At 35.2% G+C, this 22,492-nt stretch overlaps 2 protein-coding genes across 2 annotated transcripts in view; one reads left to right on the forward strand and one right to left on the reverse strand.

The window, feature by feature from the left end:
- Positions 1–21,843, forward strand: LOC147072729 (uncharacterized). Its single transcript, XM_085946146.1, has 11 exons — positions 1–237; positions 560–928; positions 5,763–6,676; positions 8,881–8,998; positions 11,790–12,295; positions 12,774–12,958; positions 15,477–15,700; positions 17,841–17,929; positions 19,162–19,246; positions 19,511–19,640; positions 21,582–21,843. The coding sequence occupies exons 1-11, from the start codon at positions 68–70 to the stop codon at positions 21,606–21,608; spliced, it is 2,817 nt and encodes a 938-aa protein (XP_085802272.1). The 5' UTR covers positions 1–67; the 3' UTR covers positions 21,609–21,843.
- The window catches only part of LOC147072730 (uncharacterized), a 15,499-nt gene continuing 8,234 nt past the window's right edge, over positions 15,228–22,492 (reverse strand). The window contains exon 3 of the transcript XR_015070559.1: positions 15,228–17,283. The gene's annotated coding sequence lies outside the window, so the exon portion shown is untranslated. The remainder of the gene's footprint in view (positions 17,284–22,492) is intronic.

The raw sequence follows: 22,492 nt of genomic DNA on the forward strand, positions 1-22,492 counted from the left end.
GTTGACAACATTAAAATGTCAACCCGCCATCTTTGCTACCTTATCAGGATTTGTTGACATTATTATCATGATGAATTACGTAGGTTTTGATACTTTAAACCCAAGAACTCCTCTCAGCGCGAGATGGGCAGAAATGAGTAAACAGGAGCAAATAATAGAGAAGAAAAAAATGGAGATACAAGCGAAAATGGATGCGCAAAGGCGCTCCTCACTTGCGGCAAAATTAAAGTCAAAGAGGTGAGCTTTTGCAATGTTTTTATGTAATATTTCATATCCATTATATCAATCTTTGCATCGAATTGATTAACGCTACAGTCTTTCTTTTAAAGTAAGAGTTTATAGTAACTATTATCATAATATTTTTCCTGGAATACTATGGTTTTTAATTACACCATTACCCCATACATTTGCTACAAAGACTAATGGAATTGAATTACTATTGATATACCTAGGTAGTATGTTTCAAATTCGATTTTCAAAAACATACATACATGCGTTTGCACTTACCGATCGATATGTCAAAAATATGTTTTTCTCGAGAAAATCAACTTCTTTGCAGTGAAAAGTCCCCGGCAGTTGTTGCACCGTTGGCTACTACGCCGAAGTCTGCTCCGAACGTGTTCTCAAACGACGGTTTTTTCCTGAACCGTTTCCAAAAGATAGCGACTAACAATCCGCCGCCTCCGCCCCCTGCCAAAGCCGCCGCTTCTGTTGACCAACCGAAGTGGACCGAGGAGCCGTCGAAATCTTCGGAGCACTATGACAGGCAGAAAAATAACCACGAGAAAAAGAGAGACACTCACGAGAAGTACAGAAGTTCCAGCTCCAGCCATAAATATAGAGATCGGAGTAGAAGTCCAAGTCGGGAACGAGACAGAAGAAGAGACAGGAGTGATAGAAATGAAAGAAATGATAGGAAAAACTACAGGTAAATAGTAAAGTTACATGAAAATTGTACATACAGTACTCTCTCAGTAATACGCCACCCCAAAAACCAGACAAGTGTCAAATTAGTGAAACCGGCCGATTATAGTGCATACATACAAAATATGGTAAAAATTAAGGTAATTGTGCTGCAGAGGTGGCCATGAGCTTTTATATATATTTTTTACGAAAACAGTTTATTCCATGTAGACAATTATAATGAAAACCTTTTTCTGTCGGCGCATCGGCTTTTCGATCCAATAATCGTTAATTAAAAATTTGAAGTTTTCATACATTTTGATGCACCATTATCACAAACTAAGATTATATGAGGTAATATTAGGTTGGGGTAGGTTAGGTTAGGTTTGGTTTGGTCTAAAAAGAAAGTTGTAAAATCTCATGGCCACCTCTGCGGCACATTTACCAAAATTAAAACAGGTATTTCGTAAAAATAGTTTTTTTGAGAAATTTGTACTAGCAAATTACGGTTTTATTTATAATGAAAAACAAGTATTTACTAAATTATACGTATTTATTATTAACTAAATATTAAACATTAAATGACTTGACACAACCAGTTGTTCAGTGAGGCAGATATTCTTGAATGGCTTAGGATTCCTGGCTTTCCCTATGACCAAAAGCTTCAGTTTGCTTGTCCCGGTTGCATTGGAGCACAGCATAATTGTGATGCGGTCCTTGGGCACTTTCCTCCCTGGTACATTACTTTCTTTGCGATGAACGTATGTTTTACGAAGGAGACGTTTCCAAAATAAACCTGTCTCACCTGCGCTGTATACTTGTACGCGGCGGACTACTGAATTTGACAATTGAATTATAGAGCTTGACTTTGTGCTTTCAACTAGTAAAAATAACAGCTGATTTTAGTAGTTATCGGATAATCGAGCAGCGGATTACTGAGAGTGTACAGTATTCCATCGGTGCACAGTTCGCCGTGAGCTTTCTTATCGGAAAGAGATGACTATAGTATACATATACGGTCATCTCTGACTATAGCACCGAGATGAAAAAATCATGCGTTCTGTATTTCTAATTTAATTACATATCTATTTTCTACTGTCTTTCCCGTGTACTTCGGTAGTTTTTATTACGTATTTTGTTATATTATATTTATGTCAGAGTTTTAATTACGAGTCGGTTTGCAAGAAGCCAGGCGGGAACCGTGCCAATTTTCATAGCCGATTTTGGCAAAATTCAAGAATGTAAACTTAACCTAACCTAATAATTAATAATCCAGTATATCGGCTATTTTCAAAATTGGGTTGCCGCAGAATTCCTGTAAACCGACAAGAACCGTGTTTTATTTAGACATGAATTTTATCCCAGTACTATAATACGACCCAAAGAGGTTGGACAGTCTTTAATATACGACCATATATTTCCGATACAACATTTCACGGTGGAGTGTGATACGGCGAACTGCATACGTACAAGTTTCCGGACACGAATTAATAAATACATCCTTTTTTCGAAGTTAGTTAGTTCAGAACATATCTCAAAGTGTAACAATGTCTATCCTGGATAGCAAAAATGCAGCCATATATAGTAACCTTCTCTCCTTCGGTTACCTTCCACTAGGTAAAGAACCATTGAGCAGTGATTTTAATATTAGGGGTGTATTTGAGTCGCCTAGAGTCATAACTCACATTCTCCAAAAATTAAGTTTTGAACAAATCATAAAATGCTGCCTTTCATTATCACAAAATAGTAATAAAATATCATGAATAATGAGTGAAATTTTTAAGTACATACAGGAAGACCTCGACTTTCGCACATAATTGGTTCCTGAAAGTGTGTGCGAATGTTAAATGTTCGAAAGTAGAGGGAAGTAAAAAAATATTTAAATTGTGTGTATTTTAAAATATTTATCTATCAAGTAAATATAAGATGTTTAAGAGGCGTTTACGAGACATGTTTAAGTGGTGTTTGCGGGTGTTTCAAATAAAAAGTTATCAAGAGCTAACTGTTTGCCTCTCTTTCTTTCTTATTTTAAATGGTAAATTATTAACTTTACAATATTGCTTAACTGCTGGCACGAAATTTAAATTGAACCAATCTAAATATTAACTCAGTAACCCAGGCTGTTTACCAAATGACTGGAAGCAATTCTTTATCTTTCCATTTCAATGCTCTGGGATTTTCTGGTTGATAAATTAATATTGGCATCAATTTTAAATCACCAGCTAAGTTTCCACCAAGAAGCAATGTCAATCGGTTTTTAGAAGGTTTATGCCCAGGGGCAACTGATTCTTCCTTAGATAGAATGTACGACTAGGCATTTTTTCCAAAATAAACCTATCTCATCTACATTAAATATTTGGCTAGAGGAATATTCTCCATCTTCAATAATTTTGGATAATGAGGAAATAAATTCTTTTGCAGCATCTTTATCCGCATCAGCCGATTCTCCAGTGAATTTAATATAAACCAACCGTTACTTGCTTGAAAATCGTGTTAGAATCTTCTTTTAATCTAGCCTTCCAATCTTTGTGCAAACTAAGAGCCTTCGCTTGAATAATTGAAATACTCAGAGGGACATCTTTTTGATGTTGGTCATCGATCCACGATGACAAAGATTTTTCCATTTCATCCATAACTATGCCGTGTCTTTTGGAAACAATCTTTAAAGATATATGTCCACAAATATCTGTTTGTATCATACGAACGTCCGATTGATGCAAAAGATTCACCGGTATCAGAACGTCTCATAATTTCCATCTTTGTCTCGATCGTGTGAAGTTTATGAGCCCTTGATTTCTTTTTGTTCGAATCAACACTGCAGTTTTTCCGTTTCTCACTCACTAAACCTATCCTAGCTAGCTCACAAGCAAAGTGACGGGTGTGAGCAGAATGCAAGTGATGCAAGAAATGCACTTGCTTGTGAGCGAGCGAGAGGAGGAATCTTTACCCCACATCGCAATGTTTTAAAAAAACAATATTTTTTAAATGTGCGAAATAGCGATTTGTGCGAAAGTCAAACGTTCGAAAGTCGAGGTACGCCTGTATATGGCATTATGTATATAGATTCCTGGTTTGTTAGAAAGACCATAGGGCCAGAATATTATTTACCCAAGAGTGATTTTTGGAAATAGTTTTGTTTTTACATACCGTCGCTGTAGGATTGGTTTGTCGAACAGACAAAATTTCAAATGTTCAAGAGACGAAAAACAAATATCATTAACCTATATTTAAATATATAGAGGTATTTAAATTGTTGGTTTTACAGCATATGAATGCTGTTTTCATTACAAACCAATTTAAAGAAAAGGATGGTTCTGGTCCATTTAGATCATGGGTGGCCAACCTTTTCAGCAGCCGGGCCGGATTCTAAAAATGAGATTTCCTACCGGGCCGCACAACCGATTTTTTTATTATACAAAACAAAAAAGAAATATAATAACAAAAATGAGAATCAAACATATTTATTAGATTAGACTTTTTTAAATAATAAAAAATAAACAAAATAATAAATTTTAGTGAGAATTTTGATTTTGTGTGGCAGAACTAAGTGCATCAATATCGATATCGAGTGAGGTTGTTCCTACACGCAGACAGTTTTCCAAATGCACATCAGTGATTCGTGTTCTCACTCGGGATTTGATATGCATCATCCGACTAAAAAGCTGTTCACACGTGTAAGTGTTTCCAAATAGCGAAGTCATCATTAAAGCATGTTTGTAAAATGCAGGATATTTCTCCTTGTCCAAATATGTTTTGTAAAACTCTTCCAAACCAACCTGATGGAATTTCTCCTTTAACTGTTCATCGCAACATATTTCACAATGTTCCATTTGTAAATTTCCCGGTAATAAATTCACGTCTACGGAGAATGGCGTTGCAAATGCAGCAAAAAGCACAGGTGCTTTTTAAAATCTTGAGCCAATATCGAATCTCAATTTGCGAAATTAGTACATCTAGTGACAGCATTTGATATTATTTTTATTTTCTCACTTCTTCACGGGCCACAACTTGAAACCCAGCGGGCCACTTGCGGCCTGCGGGCCTCGTGTTGGCCACCCATGATTTAGATACAAAAATCGTTTTGCATTGAAAGGTCAATTTCGACAAAAACAGATATTCGACGAACCAATCCTATAGCGACGATACATTAAAAGTATTTTTTTATATCCAACTATTTATTTTATATAGAATGATGCATTTAGAATCTGAGTTCTTAATTAAAAATTTGTGAAAATTGAAAAATGTGAGTAACTCATTTAATAACCTAAATAAAAATTTCACTTGGTTGGCGATTTGTCAAGAGTATTTATTTGTACAGCAATTTCACCATCAAAACAAACACATTTACTGTTAAATACATTTATTTTAACACAAAAAAGTAATGCGTAAGCATGTTTGTCCTCATACCGAAAACAAAGACTTTACATACTTAATAATATTTCTAACACAAGTTAATAAATCCTAATTATTATTATTGTCTGCCCGATTTGGGTAAACAAACACTATATAGTTTGTTTTTCAAGTTATACTGACCATTTTACTTTTTCGATTGTGCATACCACCTATGGCGATTTTATAAAACGTTTATCTAATACGAAATCGTGTGAGTTGTTTTAAAAAATTAAACAATCACATTTCGTCATATTAATTTCCAATCAAAATACACCAATTCATAATAATACTTAATGCGAAGGACCAAATTACCTTTAATTCAATACCAATACTAATTGTAGGTGTGCACATAAATTGAGTTTCAAATAAATGTCGTGCAAGCACAATTCATTGAATAATTTGTCTTCGGATATGTAAATATTGGTATGTTTGATGTTCACAATACCGCAATATACTTAATATTACAGGGATAACAGACCACGAAGATGGGATTCGGGCGGGAGAAACCGGCGCCGCTCGACTTCGCCGTCCACGCCCGTCCTCGAAGACATGCCGACGAGGAAAATTTCCCGATTCTCCAACATCGTCCCGCCGGCCCAGACGAATTACTCAAATCAATCTCCTCGTAATCCGCCATTCGGCGAATGCATTCAAAGCCCTGTCCAAAACCCGGCCATCCCCCACAATATTGTACCGCCCATGACCAAACCGCAGCATATGCTACTGAATCCGCCCTATTCGAATCAAATTATGGGCAACGTTCAGGATATTAACATGTCGAATGTCTTGCCTCAAAGACCATCAATGAATAATTTCAATGTTCAGATCCCCAACTGTGTTAATGCTATGCCGATGCCACCGTATCGGCATCCTCCGATGCAGAATATGATACCCATGAATAATCCCAATTTCGTCAGCAATCCGCCGCCTGCAAACCCAAATAATTTCAATAATCCAATGTGCGGAGGCATTCTTCCGAATAATCCGCCGCCATTTTCCATTCCTCCCGTCCTGGGCGCCAACTTTCCCTTTGCGAATTTCAATGCGCCTCAGAATCGACCGCCTCCGGTGGGAATCATGAGTTTTCCAAGCAGAGCTCCGTTTCCCGGCGTGCCTTTGTCTGCCATTCCTCCGCCGATGAATATTCCGCTGCACACTATTCCGCAGCCGCGCCCAATCGACACGGAGTCGATCCCTCCCCCGGAGCCGCTTGCCCCCGTCACCATACCGCCTCCTAAGCCCCTCGAGGCGGTTAAAATCCCTCCGCCGAAACCCATGAATCTCAAAGCCATCCCCTCGCCCTCCCCCATCTGCCTCACTCAGATCCCGAAGCCTAAAGAACTGGATCTGTGCTCGATACCTCAGCCGCCTATCTCTACAGGTAAGATATATCTAATTCTCTCATCAAGGTATTCTATTTTTATCCTCAAATGATAATAATTTCCGAAGAAAGAAGCAGGAAATCTTTACTGCAATACGTACATTGTATAGGAAAGATATTTCAATTAATCAGCAGCTTTAGTATTGCTAAACAACCAGGGCAAATACATTTGTGGTTTTGAAGCTTGAACAAATACAAGAACTCCAGAAACTATGTTGAGTAAATCGACTGCAAGGTTAAAATTTGGCCATAATACAAGAGAGTATGGGTGCCAGGGTACAATCTTAGCAAGGCCCACAATAGCATTCATTAACAATGTTATCCATGCTTATTTACTGCACACGGAATAAATTGAATCTGAGCATAGCAATAGTTATTCCATTACATAATGTTATATGCGCCATGACGATGTAATATAATCCAATATTATGAATAAAATGGTTATAACTTTTCATACAAAGCAGTTTTAATCCTGTTTCAATTGTAAATTCGCCCATTGTTTTGATTACAGTAAAACCCTGATTTCACATTTGTGAAGGGACTAACAAAAAGAACCTAGATAAATGGAAAACGTAAATAATTGGGTGTATTGAAAATAAATAAGCCCAAAGAAATTCTCATGTTAGAACAGGTACTTGGTAATGTGTTTTTTTACACTATATTAGGGCATCTATTAAAAATTTCTGGTATTCAATGTGCTTAGAAATTCTTATCATATTTAGGATTCTTCGCAACTAGTATAAAATATTGGATTTTAAATATTTCATACAAAAAAAAATAGTACAGCTTTTAAAATTTTTTTTTTTAATTTTTTCCATTTGTGACATCTGTTGATTGAATCTTTAGTCCAATATTTAGTAAAAAAGGTCACTGCACAGATTAAAATTATGTATATAATATGTTTCCAAACCTCGGAAGCCACTCTAGATACAGGATAATACTGGGAAAAGTTTTATTACAAATTATTATTTGTATTTTGAAGTTTTGGAACAAAAAATCGGAATTTCGAGAAAATCGGAATAAGTTTGCGAAATTACACTTATTGCTAGAAATGCGAAAAGTACGGCATTTGTCAATAATTTTCACATATTTTTTGAGTAAAGTTATCATATGAAAATAGATTACGCTTTATAATATAAGCAGTTTTTTAAATCTTTAGGACGTAATTGGTTTTTTATTTAGCACTAAACTTAAAATTCTGAAAACAAAAAATCAAAGTTATTTTTTATTAAACTTTGAACCTCCCTATCTCGCTTTAAATATAATTTTTTTCTTTGTCTTTTAAATCGCATTAAAGCATCTTTTTTTTTATTTAAAAAATCAAATGATTTAAACACGAGTTATTAATGTTTGATTGTTGTGTGTACCTAGTCAATTTTGTATTCTATATACAAAAATAAAGTCAGTCACAATGTGTTAAATTGGTTTAGAGCATATTGTGTCAACATGTTCTTTCAATATTCTTTTTCTCTTAACTGACAACGTTTTTCTTTGCTGACAGTATTTGAATGGGCGTAAACTCCAGTTTATTAATAATGTGTCAGAATTAATTTCACTTTGACAATTGAATGCATTGAAATAAATTGGATTTTTATTTTTAATTAAATTTTGAATATTTGAATACAAGATCCGTTAAATAAAAAAGTAAAACCGGGAATCACTTACTACTTCACCATGTTCGATCCTGAGAGGATCGTATGCGCTTCCACAGAGTGGAGGTTGTATTAACATTGTTTTTTTATGAGAAATGTATGCTGGCCACGTGCTCAACGTATTAGGTCCATACTCTGACTGCAAACACAAATTGAAAAACAAAATGTGTATTTGCCAAATCTAGGATTCGAACCTAAAACCCACAACCGGGAATTAAATGTAGTAAAATAAAACGTGGCTGCTGAAACTACACGAAAATAGTGGGAAAACTTTAATTCAGGACATATAAAATAGGAGTTCTATTGTACGTTTGTCACTTATATTTGTTCAATCCTCAGACCTCAATTATTAAAAAGTTTTCAAACTATTAGCCTTATAATCTGCGGTTATAGTTTGTGTACAAATTTTTTGGAATTGAATTTTAACAAATTTTACGACACTTTTAATTGTAGTTTCTATACTCTTAAATGAGGTATCGGGGACTGTTTCAATTACGGTGTGTTACGTAGCTGAGTATTTCTGGAGGCAAATTGTTGATGTGTGTCGTTTAGTTCTCTCCACAGATGTGGCCAGTTGGGGGATGGAGGCGGCGGCTAAACAAGTGGCCGAGGGCGGTCACCACTGGGAGGAAATGCTGAAGGCACAAAGCGCCCAAGATAATTCCTTATGGTAATACAGAGACCTGCTAACCGATGTCGCCCGTCTGAATATGTCCATATGGAAACGTCACCGGAGAAATCTATTTTTATTACTTTTTACTTTGCTTACATATACATTAGGTGGCGATGGATTTTTTGGTTCGTTGCATGCGGAATGGCGGTGTTCAGTTTTGACAATTAATAAACTTAATCATTAAATACGTTGAAGGAAACCTTCTTTACTAGACGGAGCTTGAATATATGTACGAAAGTGATGCTGGAAAAAAGGCTCGTTGATCAATGTTGAAATTTGCTGCTGAAACAACCTTCACTCACAAACATGTATTTCAACACAATTTCAGATCCACTCAATCAGTCAATTCAAAATTCTTCATCTAAAGCATTCACATTATAGTGCAAATGCAGTTTATAGCTAAATACACTACCATAATTATTTCAATTGGCTCTGCAATCCAGTCTGGATCTTGGTCAGCTCACGAAAAGGTTTTGTAATATATCTATTTATATGAGAAATGGATATTAGCTATTGCTCGCAGTGGCGAAGGGTGGAGGTAGGCTGTTAAGATCCGCCATAAACAGTGCACATTAAACTTTTTCAGACATAGATATTTGTTTTCGTTGAAATAAGACTACAATTTACAGATAATGTTGGTTAGTTTTTAAAATTCAATTAAACCCTGAGAAACCAAGCCATAATAGATAATAGTCAAAAAATACATGTATATCTATAAAATATCTAAAATTATGCAATTAAATCATACATAACTTTGAATATTTTATAAATAGAATAATATTTTATATATATTATAGTTTGGTGGAGGCAGGGCTTAATGAATTAAAAAAAAATAACCAAGAATATGTGCAATATGTATTTTTAATCCAACAAAAACAAATAACTATGAATGAAAAAGTGTGCACAATTTTGTCGTATTGCCCAAATTAGACTAAAACTATTATGGTTTCGTTTAGGCAGGGTTTAGTTGATTTTTAAAAACTAACTAACACCATCTGTAAATTGTAGTCTTAGTTCAATAAAAACGAATACATATGACTAAAAAAGTTTAGTGTGCACTATTTATAGCGAATCTTAACAGCCTACCTCCACCCTTCGCCACTGATTGCTCGACCTATTTGGTCCATACTCTGGATCCAAACACACATTGAAAAATGACATGTCAATTTTGTCAGATCCGGGATTCAAACCCGAGACCAATTTACCAAGTAGAACCACCATCATCATGGTTACTTAAAATATATATATAATAAAAAATTATTTAATCACATATGTCATTGGTTTTCAAACTTTTTCACCCTGTGTGGGCTCAAACAGCTACCCAGTTACATACCTAGGCAAAGTGCCACCCTTAAAAATTAATGCCCTATTATTATTTTTCAGTTTAAATTTTATCTTTAATCATTAAGTAGGTACCCACTTCTACAACAATATTACACTATCCTAAACGCTAGACTCACTAGAGCAGTGATTCCCAATGTAGGGCGTACAAATGTGCAAATCATTAATATTTGGTACATTTTTTGTTAAAAAACGCATTTCCAAAAAAAAATTTTTTGGTATTGCAACCATGGTTTTCCGAGAAAATTACGGTTGCGATTGCCATCATAATTTTTAGTTGAATACGGCGCATTAGCGCTGTAAATGATTTCTTACTGAAAAAAAGAAATCGTTTTGATATCACAAACTCTGAAGATTTAAGATTAAAATTGACCAAATAGTACCTCACATAAAAACTCTTTGCAGCTCACATCAAGCACAATGATCGCGCTAATTTTCTTCTGAGGTGTACATCTAATATACTTATTACACATAGATATTTAATTACGAAAGTTAAATTAAAAATAATATTGCCTATGTGCAATTTTTATTTGAAGCAATTATTCTTTTTTTTCAGATTTTGTTTGTTAAATATGAAATTTTAAATGGGGGGGGGTGGAGATTTTTGAAGCGTTGAAGTGGGGCATGGCACAAATAAGGTTGAGAAACACTGCACTAGAGGAATCCACACAAAGATTATTTTAATTTATGATATACACAGACCGTTGTCTTCGTCGAATCTACTCTAAAAAGTTGTATTATTCACATTTCTTCCATAATTTGCCGCCCTAAGCAACACATGTCCTGTTTGTCATATGGGACGTCACTGCGACCACACTCATCTCAGATCTTGAAGCCATGTGTACTTCCCATATTATTTTGAAAGTATTTTTGAAACCAGTTGTGGTAAGATAGGTGCTTTTCAAAATCAATTTTATATCGTGCGTCAGCGTCAATTGTTTGGACTTATTAAATTTTTCAAACAGCCTGTCAGCTAAAAAACAATGCTATACTTTATTTCAAAGAGCATCTCTTAAAATATTAAGTTTTCTTGACTACCAATTTAACCCCATTTCGGATGTTCCAGTAATACTAAAAATTCATAAGGCTCTGTCTAGTATAGTCGATTTTTTCGATAAAGGTAGTGTTATAACGATATTAATTCATTGGCACGATTTGTAACCAATGAGATGACCTGTTTAAAATGTTCTTTGTTTATTAACGGCCAATAACATTTTAAACAAGTTCTATTTGTTATCCTAAAATGGTTATTCTATTTCAATAAAAATTTATGAGAGACGGCCAAAAACTTCAACTCTGTCTTAAATATTGATTATTATTGAAGTCATCAATATGTTTTTCAGGATTAAGATGTGGAAATATATTCATGCAGTTTGTGTAGTCGTAAGCAAAGCAAAACGATTGAGTTTACGAAGCAAATTGTCTTTATAGTGTCTGTTGTTTTTAGGTTTCTTCGAGACGTATTCAGCCCTGACTACAAAATGTATCAAAGCCTGGTGGTAAAATTCCGCAATGAACTGAATGCGAACAATTCCCCCGCCAGCGATGACATATATGATCCTCTGGCCCAAGAGAACGATTATCCCAAGAGTCCACTCAAAGAGGAACGGTACGAACCGGATTTCAGTCTGCAAGACGACGATTCAGAATCTGACGACGATTCCAAAACCGATATAAAAAAAGAAAATGAAAATGAAAACAGTATTGATTTGTATAAAAAATTTATGCCGTCTATCAATTTTCGGCTGGATTGCGTAAAACCCGAAAGCAGTGAACCGATGCTGGCTGTCAAAATAGACGTACAGGAGAAGTTGGGTGACGGTTCTGATGAAGAGTCTCTCGTGAAAGACGAGAAGAATTTGAAGAAACGCAAGTCCCGGTGGGGAGATACGGCCATGAGTGATCCGAGCGAAGTCACCATGGCGGACGTCGCTGAAGTCATATCCTTGGGAGGTAATTGAACTTTTTTTGAGATATTTCTGTATTCCTTTTTGTAAACAATGCGTCTGTCCGAGTATTGCTTGGCCTTAACTCTTGTCAACGCATCTATAACACTCTTATTATGCTTACAATGAATAATAGAAATAAGATATTCTCAACACTTAAACGTTAATCATTATTGAACATACATAATTCTGAAAACACTCATGAGAAAATATAGCCAATAAAAAAAATCTTTGTTGAAAAAAGTAAGACACCCGGCAGGAATCTAACCTGCGTCTTTTGAATTACCACTATGCTACGACTGCCATGCTTAATTGCGACAAATTTTAACTATTGGCCTTTTTAATACCTGCTCATAAGTGCTCCGCAAATTGAGTTACTAATTGAGAATTATGTATGTTCAATAATTAGAATGGTACATTCTTAAAAACATGTGAATTATTCGTTGAATAGAAATAGTTAGCTAATCATTATATTGGCCTTGTAGGACTGGTGAATTCACCAATTCCCGTTGGCCAAACGGTGGGTACTGCAAAGCCTCAGCTCACCAGGATAACTCGGCAAGACCCCGGCCTGCTGCAGTACGCCATCTCCACTTACGGAAACTTCAACCTCAGCGACCAAGAATGGAAGAAATGCGAAGATCACTATAAGATCAGTCTTCTCTATCAGGTCGCTATATCAATATTATTCTATTGTTTTTTTTGCATATCAGATAAAATTTTGGAAATTCATTAATGCAATTCAGTCCTTAGTCTCCATTACCTCATAATTAATTAAGTGCACCTTTTGTTAAGTTCGAACTAGGGTAATGATAATATGTATGGTTTTACAAAGTATGGATAAGACTGTTAATAAATATTGTAGTCATTGAGCTATTAACTTGGTGTAGACCACATTTGGGATCTGAAGTGTCATCGGAACTGTCTCTTCTCTTACCTTTTCTATGGTGTCTCCGGACATAGGTAGAAGTAAAGATGTTGGAGAAATACCTTCTTCTGTTAAGATGGCGACTTCATGTAATATGCAAGTGGCATTAATAATAGGGTTATTAACCTTTCTAACGCGGCAACTGACTTTAGTCAGCCTATACGCGCGAGTCATCCGCGCGTCAGCTGACTAAAGTCATTTCGATTTTCGTTTGCCTAGTACTGCTTTCCGCCAGGCGCGAATAATTCGAATATTGATTTAATTTATTCAAAAATCATCCTTCTCTTGACATCTGTCAATGGATAGCCTAAACTTTTGTTCTATCTAATTTAAATAAATATTTTTCGGGAGCGTGTCTTGAATAAAAATATATCAGTCATCGGGCCAATTCAAATTTGCCGCGTATATAGTGTCTTATCGCTTCTTAGTGCATGTGCGCCGAAGACATTTGACTGACGTGTTTGTAACGATACGAGTTTGCGATATAATAAGTTTTATTGTTTTTTAGTGATTTAAAAACTATTTGGTGCGTAAACTGTTAAATAGAATATTCGAAAGTTACATTGATCAAAGTGAATTTACAAAATATTTTTACAAAAGGAAAGCTTTTGGAGATTGCATTCATTCGCCTATCTGCCAGTATATTATCCGCGAGTTTATAGTTTCGGAAAATAATTTGAACCAGGTGTCATTTAAATATACCTAGAAGTCCGCGATTTAATATGTCTCTTTGTTTATCATTGATTAACATTTTTAAATACTATTTTCTGGTTATAGTATTAGGTGAAACAGACAAAAATTATTTATTTACCCTAGTTATCAGCCATTTATAAAGAAAAGACACGAACACTCAGACGCCCGTTCCCGCATAAATGCGGAAATTGTCGTATTACGCAAACACCAGGTCCCGCGCTACTGAATTTTTATACACTGCGCGGCAAATCATCGTCTGCTGGTGTGAGACAGACACTTGAGAATTATTTTTTTCGTAATACTATTCAAAAGGGTTTGATTCATGACTACTATTTTTTTTATGTAGAATTCTTCTTATATTTATAGTCGAAAATAACTCGAGTTACTTACTATCACGTCATTATAATAAAATAAGAGATTACCTATTCTAGTACCAGGTTATTGAAGTAATATAATAAAAAAAAAACAAATGAACTTGAAAATAAAATTGTGGTGACTATAAAGCATTTAGAAGTGCAAAAAGTGTTTGAAATTTAATATTTTACGAATTGTAATAGGTATTCGAAAAATAAACCATTTTGTTATATAAACTATGTGTCATTCGATTCCATTCAGTTCGGGGTCAATGGTAGGTACAAACCAGGCACTGGTGGTAAGTACATCACTCTCAAATAGCCAGTAGTTCTCAAGGATGATTTATTTATATTCGGCCTGCAGTGCTGCAATGTGTATGCGAGTTCAAACAAAAGTTACACAGTTTGAGATGTCCTGGATGCTATAAAAATGAGTTATTTATGACTGATATTTTTTCAACACACTGAACAAAAATGCTCATAAAAGTCATAAACCATATTATTATTCATTATGTGTATGACATATTTGTCGAAATGGTAGCCGGTAGACTATAAGAATACTGAACTGTTCACACTTGTTAATCTGTCATCGACGCATTAGTCCAGCACCATTTCGTAAGTGTCATGGCGCCGCTCGAGTAAGCTGGCATTTTTTCAATGAAGAAGTCTTGTTCGTGATTTCTTATCAGATTTAGGCGACGAATGTTTATTTTTAGAGTCACATAAAATATTAGGTTCTGTCATAATCATTTTTGAACTTGACTCCGATTTTTTACTACTCTATTTGTGTATGTTTGACTGACATTTATTACGATTTATTGATGCTTGAAATCACAACGCGCACTGTTGTACTAAGTCGGGATTCGTAACGCTTAGAAAGGGTTAAGGCTTGGACTAATTATGGGTCATTTTGCATTGTGGGTTCATTTTTAGCAAGCTTCACACTAGTATTGTACGATTTATTTGCCAGTGTTGCACTGAGAATTTCTTTATTCAGATAATCATGTAAAATCTCAAATAACATTACATAAGTCAGTAACCAGAAAAATATTGACAATAACAGGCTGCCTTTTTCATTTTATTTACAATGTATGTATTCAGTTTTGCCAACTCAGAAAATATTAACTTTTCTATAGTTATCAATCCAACCATACTAAAAACATTCAAAACATATATGTAACGTTTATATCGCTGTCTTGTTCGGGTGTCTGCAGGAGATGCTGGTGAAGCGTCAGGAGATTGAGAAGTTGGCAGCCAAGGGCAAGTTCAAGTATGAGTATGACTCGGATGAGGAAGTAGACGAGGAGGGGGGCACCTGGGAGCACCGACTGCGTCAACAGGAAATGGAGGCCACGCAGCGCTGGGCTGGAGAGCTCACTCGACAGGCCAGTGGCAAGCACCACATCGGGGACTTCCTTCCACCCGATGAACTCAAGAGGTACAATCACTTTACACCCTGCATATAGCTCCATTATTCTTCTTGCAAGATGCTAACTAGGGATTGTAATCCCAGATAGAATTTTTAATGGCGAAATTTCAGGATGAGAATACGAATCAAGGGTTTATCTATACACTAATATTTCACATTTAGGCTTCGGCCACATAGGTAGGTGCTGAGCTAGGTGCTATGCTTGTCTACTAAAAACACTACTGCCACATTGCACGCTACGTGCTTCGGTACAAATTCATTGGACATTTGGGAGCGCTCAAGTCAACAACGATATGTCACTCTCAAAACTAATCAGAAAGCTACTTCTCACAGAGAATTTAAGTTTAAAATTTCGAAAGTCTCAAATTCGAACTTGTGTGCATAATGTCTATTCATCCCATGCGTCATTATTCATGATCTCTAAAATATACGGTATTTGTCATACTGAAGAAATATCCGCCATCTTGCAAAATCACTAGGTGACACAATAAAAATAACCAATACGTTTGTTCGCCGGGAGACTTGCTAGGTGACTAATAATCACATAGCGAGGCGCGAAACGTGCAGTGTGGCCATTGCGATAGTATAGTGTGCGTCCGATCGCTAGGATATGTCCCCTAGCACGTAGCCACCAAGCAAGGCACCTGCCTATGTGGCCTAAGCCTAAGTGATATATTTTTATTATGATTTAGCTGTTCAAGTCTTAAAAACTATGAATATTCTCACAATCTCATTAAATTCACTGGTTTATCAAAATTTACATGAATGATCTTTCGTTCTTATTATAATGACAAAGATGTAATATTTGCGATCTTTTAAACAATGAATAACTATGTTAATTATTACAATAATCTTCTAATGCCGGGATTCCAACATTTTCAATTCCGGTATTATGGAATCAACTTATCAAGCGGGATTCGGAATTGCAAACCCTACTGTAAGCAGAAACTTACATTAATGACATCTACAATCAATATTGAAAATTAACACAATTTTCATAAATACAGTCGAACTCGGTTATTACAATCACGTATATAGCGAGATCTCAGATATAATGAGGAAACATTCGTTGACATTTATTTTTAGTTTATGATTTTCTCCATATATTAATTCACTTTTATAAAGGGCTCCTTATCGGATATACCAAGCTAAAATATTGTCAAAAATTGTCTTAAAACTGTTAAGGCCATGCATTAGTTGAGGCACGGTCTAAAAAGATCGTTGCTAGGCGATGTGCGGATTGCGGGTCGCGGGTGAAAATGACGCCTGTCAAACGAAATATTATTTCTCATATAAATCCAACATACGTCCATTTTATGTTCTGTTTATTATTCCATTAGTAACAATAATAATATATTCATTGACATGTTTTCTTTTTAAAGTAAATGGGTAAAGTTTTTAGTCATCTTTACACGATTTTAGAATTAATTGGCTCGTCGCCATCACGCAGCAAAGTGACGTGTGTCTGACTCCACGTTCTCTCAATGAATGCGAAGCAAGTACAAAATTTCGTCGCGCGTACAGTTGACAATTATTTGGCGTTTCACTGATGCGTCACCTTAATGTGTCGATCGTTTGAAAACATTTCGACCCTAAGCAATAAAATCCGACCGGACAGGATGCCGCCGGGGTCGGATTACATTTATGACAACAGTTAAGTGTTTACCTAATTGGTGTTTTCGTCGACAATATTGAAAAAGTATCCACTCATGGTTGAAACTCAGTACGTACCTACCAGTGTGCATTACAATAAACAACTTCTTCTGTAGTTAATGGATGCATGCTTGTTTCGGGGTAAAATTCTAATTGTGTATTTTTATTTGAATTGCGACTTTTTGCGTTATGTGACCGCTCATTTAAAAACACCTATTCTCAGATATAACGAGTAATGCTTATAACAAGCAAATTCAATAGGTCCCATCTTCCTCGTAATAACCAAGTTCGACTGTAGTCACTTTCATTACTTCAAATGCGTCTTGGGTGAGCTTTGAAACAGGGCAGTCAGAGTTGGTATCCTGGTTGTGTAATAGTCACAAGCCATTTATCCGAAAACATCAGCGTACAAGCAAAGCCTTCAACCTTCTTACTGAAATAACATATGTTTATTTATTTATAGTCATTACGACCATATTTGTTTTTTGTTTCATAGATTTATGGAGAAATATTCTGCAGTGAAAGGTGGGAAAGAACCGGATCTGAGCGACTACAAGGAGTTCAAACTGAAGGAAGACAATATAGGTCAGTTTTTATAGAATCTTCATATACTAATCATATTAGACATATGAGGCTTCTAATTACAAAAAGCGACAAGTCCACAATTCAATATTTTCGGGAAACAACATTTTTATGTTTCAAGCTTCAATTATTTGTTTTAACGTGAGATTATTTTTTCCGTTGTATTCTATGTCGAAATTAGAACCAAATGGCAATTTGTTTCAGCCGATAAACTCTTAAATATAATAAATATAGGCCAAATAGAATTGGACGTGGCGCTACTTGTACCTCACTTTTTAATTTATTCCGCATAAGGCATATATTTCCGTGGCACTGTCATGAGTTTATGAGATGCTACAGCATGGGAGACGCCCTTTTCAATATTGAACGTTCCCTTATTGGTTGACTTAAACACGCGCAAAATCATCTAAGCTTTAAATAATATGAAACACGGACTTGGCGCTTTTTGTAATAAAACGAGACTTAAAATATTTTTTTTCGTAGGGTTATGTCGCGTTTTGGAATTTATAGATCAATACATATTGTTTAAAATTATACAAAGAATACGTGCATATTTTTTTCTCTATTTTGACCAAATGTGGGCTTATCGCTTTTTGGAATTAGACGCCTCATATAGCCGATTTACAAATACAGTAGAACCTCGCTATTAAGATTAAGAATAATTCGACATTCACTGTAATTTGAAATTTTCGCAAAAAAAAAGTCCCTTGGACATTATTTTCATATAAAACCGTACCTTTAATTCGAAATTTCGTAATTCAAAATGATTTCAGAGTCCTGGCATATAAAAATATTCAATAAATCGTAATAAAGTGCACTATTCCATGAGCCAGTCATTGAAAATTGTGACAGACTTTTCTTAAAACATCAAAAATTACTTATTTTATGAAGGTAATAAAAATGATCCTGACATTTTATGAGCCATTGACACACACAGCGGTATGTCATCTGAGGCACAACTGCACTCCACTCAAACAAAAAACAATACTTCACATGTTTCAGGGCTGCAGGTATATAATTGTTGATTGTTTGTTGGATTTTCACATAGTTTTATTAGAGAACCAATGCCAAACAATCGTGTTGACAAATTGGAAAAATTAAAAATATTTCGTATTTTTCTATAATTCTAGCTACTCGGTAACTTCAATTTCTGTGATACTCATGAACACAGTATAGAATCCATAGATCAATTAACTACCGTATGGACTCGTAACGTGAGATTTCTGTTTAAATAGGTTTCAAAATGCTGCAGAAGCTGGGATGGTCGGAAGGGGAAGGTCTCGGCGCGGATGGATCAGGGATCGTTAATCCAGTTAATAAGTATGTTCACTTATGATTTCTTCATTATTGAAGTTAAACTTTTTGATACACGAAAACTGTGATAGAGTTAATTTTGCTGATTCTTGATGATAAAGTGTTGTGATTTACTAGAAAACTGCTATTCGTGTTCATGCAATGGAAAAATTTGCTAACTTCATAAATATCGTTGTCATTTTGTTATTGAATTATGTGGTTTACAGTATAGCTTGGCGATATAGGAAACGCTGGTGCACATAATATCCTACAATGGTGATCTTTTTGCAGGGCCTCGCAGCGAGATTCCAACCACGGGTTGGGTATCGACCGCACAGACAATTTAGAAGAAGATGATGATGTATTCGACGCTTACCGAAAGCGGATGATGCTCGCTTACCGATTTCGTCCTAATCCGTTGGTCAGTTCATTATCCTTTTTTAGCACTACAACTAATAGAAGTGAAACAATCACAAATTCCCAGGGCGTTGAGAAAATCACATAAATATATTGTGACCTCACTGGGATCGAACCCGGAGCCCCCGGATGAAAGCTCAGTGGCTTACACACTGGACTACAAGGACCGCCTCATGTTGATTAATATTCTGAGCCGATCTGAGTATTGTTGATCTCACTGGCAAAAATACATGACCTTTTTCATTATGTGTTTAATCCCAATTGAACAGACGAATGACTTAACAGTCGATTCTCGGAAGTCTCTTAATAACCGCTCCTAAATATGCGGCATGCTGTAGTAGCCAATCGTTACGAACCACACGCCACATTGGCGTGTTTAGACATATGCACATTTTCCATACAAAATAAGTTCAATAAATCAATTGGTTTTACTTCACTCATCTAAACAATATATTCATATCTGTCAAACTTTGCACTATCGTGATGCGTCACTGCATTGTGTTTATGTAACCCCTGCCAAATGTATGATTTTTATAGTACAGTCATAAATAACATTCCAAAGTTGTTATTATTGTTTTATTTTTATATTACAGTAATGACTACTGTGATTGGTCGATTAGTGACAGACATTTAAATTGTTATTGAACTATGATTGCTCAGTAATTATATAATTTTTAATTCTGACAGACCTGGTATTTAATTTTATTAAAAAGTATATAGATAGATAAATAGACGTGTCCAGAAATTTGTATGTTTGCAGTTGGCCGTATCACAGTTCATCGTGAACTGTTGTATCGAAAACAGACAGCCATGTTGTATTGAGATCAAATTCATGTCTAAATAAAACATAGACAGAAAATTATATTGACCTGCTTAGTAAAAAGACAGTAATGTGGTTTTAGTGAAGTCACCCAAGTTTTAAACTATTTTTTCTCTTATTTTTTTCCGACCATGTCCGATCCTAATAAAATCATATCGGCCCCTTAGAGTCAAAGCAGCCTATCTTAATTTTTAACAGTTTTGAGTTACGTATGTTACTGGACGTTAAATGACATGTTATGTTAAGTGACAAAGAAACTTATCAAAAAATTCAATGGATAAAAGACAAGTCAATACATATCTCCTGCAAACACGTTATCGTCAATGTCTGTGTAATGTAAATTTACTAGTTTTTGGGGTATCTTGTAAAGTAGAGAAAAATGAAATACGTTTCTTTGACTCTAAGGGGCCGATATGGGCCTCCACAGAGTGGAGGTTTGTATTAACAGGTTTTGTTTTTACAAGAAATGGACGTCAGCCACTTGCTCAACCTATTAGATCCATACTCTGACTCATACACAAATTGAAAAACAATTTGTGTACTTGCCAGACCCAGGATTCGAACCTGGGACCCACAACACTATAGCCCGATGTTTAAGCCGCGAGGCTATCGTGGGTTGTTTTGACATAATATCTAAACAGATGTGTCTATTTAGAGATAATGTCAAAACAATTCAATAATTATTGTACATGGCATAGCTGTTGTGCCCTCATTAGTCGGCCATTCGATATAATTAGCATGTTATTTAAATGTGGTAATTAAATAGTAATTAAATACTCCACAGTGAAAGGGTTAAAACTTAGGTTCTCCGACTTCGCTAAAACCAAACCATCATCTTTTTACTTAGCAGGGCGGAATTGGTAAGTAATTAAATTAGAGTTATAATCATATTGTATAATTTATGTTATGGTATGTGCTCGTAAGTATTAAGTCGTTCATACCTATCAATATCAAATTTATGTTCTTATTGAATCTAATGAAATTGGAACATTACAACGCATTATTTTTTATCTCAATGCTATACGGCGATCTCTTTCCGATAAGACACCTCACGGTTATGTTTCTCAATAGTTAGGATATATTTTTGAAAATGGCCAGGTGATATTTTTTTTTACTTTGTTACAGAATAACCCGAGAAGACCTTACTACTGAAAGTCGGTGACACATCTTTAAACGTTTTATGTACTTCCACTAGTGTACACGTCATGCTAGATTTCCCCTTAGGCAGCTTAATTAATATAATATGTATTTTACAATTTAAACCCAGCTTTATATTGAATTTTTTTGAAATTCAAAACAAATAAATCAGAAATCAAAAATTATTATTATGATGCATTGCCTGTTTTTATATTCGAATTTTAATAAAATATATTTATGCCAAAGAAAAGGGTGTTTTATTTTTAATTATTGAAATAAACTATTCTCTGTGGACCTCTGGTGTTGAAGTGATGATGAGTGGGTGATTGAAAAATTAGTCAGTATCTTTGCGAAGAATGTGTTTATTCCGAGAGAGCTGATACTATAGTATAGTGGCGAAGGGTGAAGGTAGGCTGTTAAGATCCAACATAAATAGTGCACACTAAATTTTGTCAGTCAAACGTATTTGTTTTCGTTAACGAAAGACTACAATGTGTAGATAGTGTTTATTAGTTTTTAAAATTCAATTAAACCATACTTACTTTTAGATATTTTATAGATAGAAGAATATTTTTAATCGATTATGGTTTGGTTAGGCCGGGCTTATGAATATTAAAAAACTAACCAACACATTTTTAATATGTATTCTTAATTCAACGAAATCAAATAAGTATGACTGAAAAAGTATGCACTATCTTTGTCGGATTGCCTACACACAGCACATCTAAAGTATTATGGTTTGGTTTCGGCAGGGCTTAATTGAATTTTAAAAACTAACAAGCAGTCTGCAAATAAATTTTTTAGTTCAATGAAAACAAATAAGTATGACTGACAAAGTTTAGTGTGCACTATTTATGTAGAATCTTAACAGCTTACCTCCACCTCTCGCCACTGTTATG

The sequence above is a fragment of the Rhyacophila brunnea genome, unplaced genomic scaffold, assembly GCF_057557595.1.
Source record: "Rhyacophila brunnea isolate RB1 unplaced genomic scaffold, BYU_Rbru_1.0 scaffold_19, whole genome shotgun sequence".
Lineage (NCBI taxonomy): Eukaryota > Metazoa > Arthropoda > Insecta > Trichoptera > Rhyacophilidae > Rhyacophila > Rhyacophila brunnea.